Here is an 11,014-nt window from a genome sequence, read left to right as displayed (position 1 = left end):
TGACCCTGTTCAGCTAACCATTCTTCCACACAGAGCTAAGTAAATGCAAACACATACAGAGTTGGTTTGTGAGACTTGGTGAAGGGCTGCATTTCAAAGGTCACAGAACAGCTTGAGGTAAAACACAGAATTCCTTCAAGGTAGACACGTAGTCCTGAACACCTTGGCCAAGAGAAGCAGAGAAAAGTTGCACTGTAATTGCTTTCCTATATGCTGAACTATTTCTTTGGCTTCTGTTCACAAAATGGAAGGTTTTCATACGGACTTAATGAATGCCACACTCAAGGCCTTGGCACTAAGTATAGCAAAGGAGCATGGGAGATACTGGGACCCATCCAACAAAAGAATATTAATCACAAGTGAAATCCTGCATGTTGTTTTGCTACCAAGAACCTAGTAGGAATAGAGAGCATCATTACCAATTAGTGGATAATAGGAACATCATAATTCTCGTAGGCATTTATGAATGCAAAGTGAGTCAGTATTAAGGGCATCAACAGAGGAGATTAGTGACATTATCACAGAGTGAGAGATGTGCAAATGAGCAGCTGGAATACTGCAGGTGAGCTGCTGGAAAATGAAGAGTCAACTTCTTAGCACACAATGCAAGTCACCAAAATGAACCAATAACAACTGAAAATTTGCTTCAATCCCTCCTCTTCCTCATGATCGCCAACTGCCCTCTCTGATTGTAAGAAAAAAAAATGCAGAACAATGAAGAAGAAAACTTTGTGTCATTTTCAGACCACTGAACAGTAGTATTACACTCAAGTATAATAAAAAAGACCAAAGGGCAGTGAGAAATGCTTCAGAAGTCATTAACAGATGTGTTTGCTCTAAAGCAGAGGAAGATGCTACCCAATATTTAAGTTAGTTAACAATAGGTACAGCCTTTTTTGAATCAGCTGTTTGAAACATTGTGCATTTATCACTAAGCTATAAGCATATTTGCCGAGATCAAGTTGTGCTTTGGGACCTTTCTGTTAGAACTTTACAGGTAGAAAGGAAAAGGATGTTTGCAAATGGATCAGAGGGAGTTGGATTTACGAACAAAGGAGAGAAGAACCTGGCACCAGGAGAGAATAAACTGAAGTTTTCACTTCGCACACTAGTTTAAAGGGCCATTGCCCCCAAAAAGAGTTTTTAAACACATTTCACGTTGTTTTTTGAAGGGCAGGGGAAGGCTAAAAGCAGGAAATAGCTTGTCCAGGGCTGGGGAGGGGGGGCGGTGGCAGGAATCAAAGGGAAAACAGACAAAGAAAAGCAGAAAAACATAAATGAGAGTCAGATCACCTATAAAGATAACAAAAGAATAAGCAAGTAAACTCTAGGCAATCTGTGCAGAGCAGAAACAACAAGGTGGGGGGAAATAAGAGAGAAGTTTATCTATTTATTTGACAAACAAAAATATTCATGACTCCTAGTCTCTATTTCCCATCATGCTATTGATTCACTGTATAGCTTAAGCATACTTTCTTTGCCTGCACAACAAATAGTGCACTAAGTTACATTGTGGAAAGACTTCTAGGAGTATTAAGAGTTAGATAATCCAGTAGTGGCCATTGTACATGTCCGCTGGGGACCCAGGGAACTTTTGGAGATGAACCAGAAGGCGAGCATTAAGTTGGCACAGCTAGACCAACAGTAATCCATTAACCATGCAAATTCTCACAGCCCACTGAACAAACTCAAATAGTACACAAGGTGTTTGGATCAGTCCTCCACAGCTGGTCACAGTCTGTATTATTAGTTTTATCTGCAGAGTTACCACATGAAAAGCATAATGTTTTGTGTAAGTTTCCTCTATTTTAACTAGATATTTGCTAACTTGAAAAAACAGACGAAAGTCCATTTCCAGAACATGTTTCTTGAGTCATTATTGCTCTAGTATTTTCTGTGTTTTCCATCTGCAAAATCCCAAATACCTGGACCTCAGAAACAGCCTCGTGCTAATACATAGCAACTGCAAACTCATTTCATTTTTTAATACTCAGTCCTATGTTAAATGCACGGTTTGTTATTTCACAATAAAAGTAAAAAAAAACTATGACAGGTTGCCTCAGTAACAAGCCTAAGCTACTTAACATTGATAGAGGGTAAAAAAGTAGCATCATTATTCCTGGTGAAAGCTAAGGATTGGACTGTTTATTAATAATATCTTTAGTATCCGTCATACTGCAGTTGGCAAGGTAGACCCCACAAGACCACTCTATCTGTGTCTTTCAGTTCCACCAACTTCTTATCACACCAATAATTTTTCAGGACAGCATCTGGTTCCTAGTGTGGCCAGTTTGAGGATGTTTGGGAGCTGAGGTTGTTCACCCACACAGCATTCTGGTACACAAAACAAGGAAGCACCTGAAGTGTGCTAGGTACAGGATGAATCTACAGGTTATTGACTTTCAAAATTAATACAAACTTACTTGAGAGACCTATTTTACAGAGATATCTTGGTTTTTTTACTTGTATTATAGGCAAATGTTTTCTCTTATCTGCACAGATATCTCGATCTGATGCACTAACATCTTCCTAGAGAGGTTCACAGATTTAATTGGCTTGTAAATGTAGCTATGAGAAGTGAAGGTGGTACTTTTGGCTCACATCCATCTGTTCTCATTGCAGGAAATCATTATTGCAGACTCTATGTAAACAAAGCAAAGATGGTGCCTGTCCAACACAGAGGAAACTCCTCTTTATCACGCAGCTGATTCTTCTGCAGGGTTAAACAAGTAGAGGAAAAAGTAGTTGCCATGTAAAGCAACTTTTAGCCTTCCCCCACATTACTACTGCCCTAGCAAGCAGAATATACTTTAAACATTTCAGCATGATTCCCTCAGATACGAGATCACACTAAATGTATGTTATAAACAATAATTAGAATTCTAGTGTGCCCTCATGTTCTGCAGGTTACAACACTGAACTTAGGAAGGTTAGCAAAACATGAAGGTCCTGATCCAACTCCAATTGTCTAGATGAAGTAAGCCCCAGCCAGATATTTAATAAAGAACTGTATCTCAACACGTAAGTGTAGCAGCTTCTTAGAGCAGCAGGCAGCTTTTGAAGTATTTTGACACTTAAAAAAATCAAAAGGTTTTTAAAGTTCTAAATAATCTTAGGAAACTTCAAAAGTATTATAGGGCAGTTACTAAGAAGAACCTGGAAGACAAATAGATTTCCTGCACCCCTTATCTCCAACCCCTTTGAACAAGGCAGGTTATAAACACGGGATTGTTTATAAATATTTTAGTATTCTCCCACTGTTCTCATGTATGGGACTGCAACCAGTTGTTACAATCCCAGATGTTATGTGCCAAGATCTAATCACCTTATATTCTTTCTGCTATGAAGTAACATCACTTCACTCTTCCCTGGAGCATGCTGTCATTTCCCCACGCTGTCATCATCTCCAGAACATGATCTTGGTAGTTAGTCTGCAACACAGAAGCCTTCTGTTAGCCAGTATACATTAATGAATGCAATACCTAACTCATTGATACAGGAAGACAGAAAAAGCCACAACTAAAGTAAACTCTAGATGAATAAAAATTTATTAAGTATTCAGAGAGACATTGACAAGGGCAAGACTGCAAATGCTTTGAGGAGAAGTATTTTGGTTGTACCACTACTGTATTTTAGGGCACCAGAGAATCCATCTAAGACATAATTCCTTGGGAAACCTTGCTTCATTTGTTCTGGTACTCATAATTTCCTTATTTGCCTCATATTACAGTTCCAACAAGGCCAAGCATACACCATAGAGGGGTAGACATAGTAAAATATGCTGCAATTTCCATCTCACCCAAAGTCCACAGCCACTGAGAGTACCAAGAGAGGAACAAACAAACCAAGAAATGCCCTCCCAATTTAATGGGAATCCAAAACATCTTCCTGAGCCCAGTTCTACCCAGCCAACTGAATCACCACTGAAATACTGCCTGGGAGACATGCTTAATTTGGCAAATTATGCCAACTGTGCAGTGTTGCAGAAAGGTCAGACAACATACAGAGGTTTTGCAGGAGCTGTTGTATTTGCTGTATTTTTTGGGGGAGGAGGGGGCTGAGAAAAAGATTTCCCTTCTCCTAAAAGTTCGTTCCAGTTTAGGTGTTTTGGTGTTAGATATATGCAAGCCTGAGTGTTTATAACTTCTATTTATACATTTTAGCATAACAGGTATAGCGATAGAGTGCTTTAAAACAAGACACTAAATCCTGCAGGTCTTCTCTAGCAAACAAAACAACTGCTAGATGTAGCCATTATAACTGTTTAGTAAATAAGCTTTTGTTCACTAGAAAATTCTCTCTTCTAGGAAAGTAATTAACTTGAAATCATGCAAGAGAACTAATGACAGAAGCATTGACCTAGACTAGTAAGGCTGTAAACCTTAAGCTGAAATGAAGACCAAGTTTTCATTTTTCTCGACTGCTTTTCTGCTACTTGTACAAGTCTCCTTAGGGAAAGGAGAATATCTGCATATTTGCAAATTGTTACATTAATTAAAGTGCCAAAATACAAATGAGAAACACTAAATATTTAAGTTGAAAAGCACATATTTTGCCAAGAATCAGTTGGGGGGGAGAGGAGGGAAGTCACTTGCTGTGCATCTGCTAGAGTACTCCAAAAGGAGGGATTTAATACATTTAAAAATGCTCACCTTCCATAACCATTAGTATTTTTTAAAACTACTGAAGTCAGGTAGAATTAGCCCTGCAAAAACATTAGGAAAGGCTCCCAGAGGCCTCAGGTCAGTAACCTCTGAGCCTCGCTAAGTATTCCCTGAGTGTGCTAGAAGTAGAAAGTGAGAGAACAGCAACACCCTTAACAACAGCCTTCTTAAACTTGAAAAGCGAGGCCCTGTTCCCACAGGCCTCAAGGTCTTATGGAAAGGAAGATGAACTGACTTATAGTTTAATTTTATTTACTGTAGCTTACAGTAAAGTCATTCTTAATCCTCTTCAAAGGTTTCCAGGAAAATAAAACAAATACATTTTAAAAAATTTTAAAAGATTGATTTTGTTGTAATACACACTCTTAACTATACCAAGTTGAGGAGATTTTGTTCAAGAGGGGAAATGTCTTTTCAATAAAGACTGAATTATTTCTTGGTATGCGTCCTGCAGATCCTCTAAACATTAATTTCACAGCAATATTCATAGGGCAAAGGACTCTGCCTACATTAGTGAGGTTCTCTGCTTCAGGGACAGCAGATATCCTGAACTCACAGCCCCAAAATGCAGGTGCCTTCAGTCCTCTCCCCACCCAGGTTCCTCACAGCCTGAGCCCCTCTCCCCAAGCTACCATTTCCCCTCAACAAAAGGAACAAAACCCAAAGAAAATTGGGTTTTTGGCCTGCTAAATTTCACACCAAAACAGCTCCAGCAGCTCCTACCACCTACCTTTGGTCAAAGCTGCCTCTCCCTGCACCCTCCCCAGCCGCCCCCTCATACCGTGCCGCCACGTTCCTGAGCCCTCCTCCGGCTCCACCTCAGCCATTGTACCTCCCCCCCGGCCGCAGCTGAGGGGCTGCCACAGCTGCAGTCAGCAGCTCACCTCACGCTAACCTTCATTTTGGATGGTGACTTTGAAGAACACTGTTTTCAGGAAAATTTTACCTCAGGTCAAGCTTTGGGGCTCACAAATGACAGCCTGTGACAGTGCCTGGCCAGACTGACTGGAGAGCAATCATTGCAGGGGCACACCTCTAGCCCAGCCAGCACAGGCTGGGATCCCACGGGCACAGTGAGGCTCCCTCAGGATATCACCTAGCTAGGAATATTCCTAACCAAAGAGCACTGCATATCTAAAAAACAAAATAATCTTCTATGCATTGGGGTTTTTTTTTGTTTTTCCTGTAAGAGAGAAGCTAATGTAAAAATCTTTCTCCTCAGGTCAGTCTTTGTTACTCCTCTCAGTGGCATGTTTCCTTACAGCCAGACTGTCTTCTGCAGTTATTTTCAATATCCTAATGTTCCTCAGCCTCCAGATGTAAGGGAGTATTATTTCCACTCATCCACATAACGTAGTTAGCATCACTGTTGCAGCTTCTGTATTGTCTGAGGTTTTATGGGCTCTATCTCCACTGCCTATAGAGTTATTTGCTTGAGCAAAACCAGGCAATCCTTGTTTTCCAGGGAGGTTTTTAGCATCCTTTTTTCATGTTGTTGTAATTTGCCCACCTGGCAGTTGTCAGTGCTGCCTGTGTTGTGCTGCCTTCACTACAGACAGAGGAAGGCACATTCACTCATACCACAGACTCACTTGACCACTGCAACCATTTAATATGTGCTCTTGCTTTTTCCAGACAGCGCAGACGGTGCTTCTCATCATCGCTGTGTTCCTGCTCTCCTGGCTGCCACACCACATCATCACGATGTGGGCAGAGTTTGGGCAGTTTCCGCTGAACAACATCTCTTTCACCTTCCGCATCATCTCTCACTGCTTAGCGTATGGGAACTCTTGCATCAACCCCATTATTTATGCTTTCCTCTCAGAAAACTTCCGCAAGGCCTGCCAGCAAGTCTTCACCTGCAAGTTCTTCCTGCAGCCAGTTCCCACTGAGAAACTGGTCAGGATACGCATGGAGAACTTCTCTACCACACACACAACCACCAACATGTAAATAGGGCTCACAAATACATTTCAGGAGGAAGAGGAAGGGAAAGGATGCTGTTTGGGGAGAACAGGTATACAAGTGCATTTCAGGGAGCGGTGCAGCTGGCAAAAATACGGACTTTGTCAGATTCCCAGAGTGGTAGGAGGCGTGTTTCCATCTGGTTGTTAGGACATTGGACACAGCTTGTTCTAGGGTACCTTGCTAGGCACTGGGCTATGTGCAGCAGAAGTATCTGAATGTTCTTGTAATGCCCATAAGATAGAATCCATATCCAGTTGTAGTCATGCCCATAAAGTCTAAAATAAGAGTTACACAAGAAGGTAGAATATGGGCAGATATGAAAAGAACAGTTAATTATGTGTATAGACAGCCATTAGGATGTGAACAACAAGACAATGTGACATTTAGAAAGCACTGAGAAGCAGTTTGGGAAAGGTCAAACTAAAAAGTCTTTGAGTATGTCTTTGTTTCTTAAACAAGTTTGACCATATGTGAGCTACACATATTTCTAGCTCATTAGCTGCAATAGAATCTCTAAATCTCCTTGAAGGCTTTGCTATAGTATTTACCTATTGGGTAGCAAAACCTTTCACATGACACGCGTCAGTGATGTGTATGTCTGCATTTGGTGGCTCTGTATCAGCTTATATATCCCAGAGTTTGAATGTCTGGTGCTCCTCAATGTAATTACTGCTATTACTGCTGTTAATCACTGGCTACAGGAACTGTCTCTTTGTGAGCAACAGTAGGAAAGTGGTATTTCTCAACATACGCTTAAAAGAACTGGGGTTTTGTTTGAAAGTAATATTTACAAAAGGTTTTATTGGCAAATATAGTGTTCTCTGAGTATATCTACCCAAAGCTTTTTATTGGCCACTTTAGTGGCCAATACCAAAATGTTTTTGTGGGGTTGTTTTGATCAACTATGCCCTAGCAACAAACAGTTTAGAGCATTTGTACCCAGCTTAAGGTTACTGTTTGTAAATATATAAAAATGCATATTCAAAATTAAGCGGCATATGGCTGAAGTAACTTTTATTGCACTGTGTTGTCTAATTCGATAATATTGTGTGCTGCAATCCATACTGACCTGCCATGGGATTCACTGGAACATGATTCCAGATTCATAGACTACACGACTGAGTTAAAAACAAGTTACAGAAGTTAAAATTACAAATGATACATCTAAAAAACAACAAATATATCAAAATATAACCTCGTAGAACATCTTCAACATTCTTTGTTACGGCCATCAGAACACATGCAATTAATTTCTGTGTTGTGCAATAACACCAATCATTCATTTTTAACATGTATATTTTATACCTCAATGTCAAATATGCCCACATTACCTTTTATAATCTGGTTAATTTATCAGAAGTCAACCTTCTTCCCATTTTCCTTCCACATATTTTAACTCAAGAGAAAAACTGCTCCCTTATTGCCAGTGCCACTTAGTTACTTGTACAAATTAGGCAGATGTATTAATTATGAATAACCACTGCCACATAGTTTAACGATGGATCTTGTGTCAGAAGTTATTGTTTATGTGACATCATTTAACTGTGGTTAACTCTGATTGTATTATTTAGCTGGAAACTGTAGGAATAAAGTATTACAGTACACATCTGCAACAGTTATGACAGTTTAGCCCCAACAACTGATTGATTTAATCCTGCGTAACAGCTATACAAGAAGACAAAGACTTGAAGTCAGACATCTGAGATCCTGAGCAACAACTTTCCTCAGAAATTTAAAAGGACAACTCTGTATGTTGAACTGGGGAGCATGGTCACCATCACCAGCTGCCTCAGGAAAGAAAGACACTCTATGAGGCAGGAACTCAATTATTTATGCTAATACAGTCAAGTGCTACAGCTTTGAAAAAGATCAGAGTCAAATTATGTGACACTTGAGATACAGTCTGCCTGAAATTGCTTAGGCAAAGCAGGCAAGCTAATATTAAAATTTCTTACTTGGAGTTTCTTGAATAAGTTTACTTAATTTAATCTACGTGTCTACAGTTAAAGGAAGCTTTTTCTCAGCAGTTCAGAGGATCTGATACAACATAAGATGCATAAGATTTTCTGTAAATTATAATACTACAGATTGACCCCAGATTTCTGTTTAAGGATTTACCCAACTCCTATACGTAAACAGTAAGCTTCTCTTGAGGACAAATAAACTGCCTGATTTACAGTTAAATGAACTACAGAAGAGAGGCAAGCAGTCCATGCAATGAACAGGACCAAAATATAAAGGCTTCCACTCTCCGAGTGGATCACTCTTCCACTGTTATTTCTATAAAATTGAAAGCTTTCTGTTGTATTAAATAATTCTACTGCAGCTTGCAACATTCTCCAAGAGCCCCTTAACTGTACAACGTGAACAGAGTACATGTGTACAATTTCTAGAATGTTATATATCCTTATCCTTCAGTGATTACCTGTTCAAGTTTTCTTTAATTTTCACTCTAAGTATACTAAGAGTAGCTCCAGTGCCTTATTTCCTTCAAAACCAATGATTTAGATACTATGCTGTGATCTTTTCTTTTAAGAGCTTACTACTCCATGCCAAGCTTTAGCACAGGCTGAAGTGGACAGCATGGGAAAAACAGCCAGTAAAAGGCAAGGCTGCGATAAATCACTGCAAGAGAAATCAGAGCTAAAGTGCTATTTTTGTGTGATTATTTACCATGGATACAAACTAGCAGCTAGATATGAAAGAGCCTCAGCCTCACTTTAATCCTTTGGTTTAAAGCAGAAAAGAACAACAGCATGATATTCAAAAGAGACCTTGTAGTAGCTCTGTTACCTGGGAATCATTAGAACCTGTGAGTCAACACAATTCTTTAACAGGAGACATTTTTTGGTGGGTGGGGTTTTCTTTGCTTTTACAATCAGTTCAGAGACTGGACATGTCACTACAGCATGCAAAAAAAAAAAAAAAAAACAAAAAAAACCAACACTTTAAAGGCTTTTAAAAATTATTTATTTAATAGAACATGAAACAGCAAGATCCCCCTTCTTGGTGAAAGGTAACCATAAAATGACAAATTAATACCTTGGAAAAAGCTTCAAGCTTTATTGTGCCTTCTTGTTCCCACGAAACTTTAGAGGTATGGGGTCTAGAATTCTCTGAACTGCCACATCACAAGAAAATAAAATGTAATTTGTTCTTTAGTCTTTCTGTGTATCTATTCTTGGTCACAGTTATAACAAAGTTAGGAAAATATTCTTTTTTTTCCCCTGACACAGTAATAATTTTCAAGTTTTAATAATGAATGTTTAGCTGCTGGTGGTAGGAAGCAATGAAATGCAACAGAACTCCACATCATACAGGTGTACTTTCAATCTGATTTGAATTTAGGTTAAAAGTCTCAAAAAAAAAAACCAAAATCAACTGATGAGATCATTCTTCTCCAAAGGCATTTTATTACTGACTTTCTTACTAGCTTCCTTTTGGAAAGCCCTGAGTTGTGATGCCTGTGGAAATGACTATTGCAGCTTCCAAAGCAGTGCACAAGGTTAACCGGATCACCTGGTTCCAAAACTCAATTCTCTACTTTTTCAGTCTCGCTTAGACACATAAGCTCATTCCCTCGGCCTTAACAACATCAAGCTTTGTCCCTACCAGGCCATTTCTTACTACTCAGCAATTTGAATCAACCTCCTTTAGATGAGGGCTCATTAATAGAAGAGTCCATGCCTGGGAGACCTGTCCTTTTCCGGGCTGCAGTTTCTATTTTCCGCACCAGGTCCACATCCCAGCGATGGGTGACAAAACTAACCACAGCTCCAGGCGCCTTGCTTCCGACCCGTCCAACCCGCCCCACGCGGTGCAGGTAGTCCTGCAGGGTGTCTGGGAAGTCATAGTTGACCACTAGCTGCACACTGCTGGTGTCCAGCCCCCGCGAGGCAAGGTCAGTGCAGATGAGGACAGACACATCTCCCTTCTGGAAGGAGGCAAAGATACCAGCTCTAGCAGCTGCCGACATCTGTCCCTGCAACCTCAGGTGCTTGATTTTGTGGTCATCCAGGATATAGCTCAGCCAGTTGACAGTGCTGGCACTGTTGCAGAAGATGAGGACAGTCCCGCCGGACACTGGGCGCTCCTTGAGTAGCTGCAGCAGCTCGGGTAGCTTGTCCCGGCCTTTGAGGCGGACAAACTTCTGCTGGACGTGGGGTGGAAGGCGGTGCAGGCTCTGGGTGGTGAGGGTGATGAACCGGCCCACGTCAGTGAACTTCCCCAGGGTCTCACTCAGCCCCACGGGGAAGGTGGCTCCGACCACTACCACCTGGGTCCTCACCTCCTCGGGGCCGTCCGGGCCGGGGGTGCCCGCAGCCAGGGGTGCATAGGCCAGGATCTCCTCCAGCAGCTCCGCGAAGGAGTCGTCCATCAGG

At 40.8% G+C, this 11,014-nt stretch overlaps 1 protein-coding gene across 1 annotated transcript; it reads right to left on the bottom strand.

The window, feature by feature from the left end:
- Nucleotides 1–10,239: 10,239 nt before the first annotated feature.
- DDX28 (DEAD-box helicase 28) lies at nucleotides 10,240–11,010 on the bottom strand (the record flags this gene model as incomplete). The annotated part of the gene is made up of 1 exon (XM_010167425.2): nucleotides 10,240–11,010. A coding segment is annotated over one exon (735 nt), but the record flags the coding sequence as incomplete, so codon positions are not given.
- Nucleotides 11,011–11,014: the final 4 nt, after the last annotated feature.

This window comes from Antrostomus carolinensis, unplaced genomic scaffold (assembly GCF_000700745.2).
Source record: "Antrostomus carolinensis isolate BGI_N321 unplaced genomic scaffold, ASM70074v2 scaffold52000, whole genome shotgun sequence".
NCBI classification, from domain to species: domain Eukaryota; kingdom Metazoa; phylum Chordata; class Aves; order Caprimulgiformes; family Caprimulgidae; genus Antrostomus; species Antrostomus carolinensis.
This window is presented reverse-complemented; position numbering and strand designations above follow the sequence as displayed.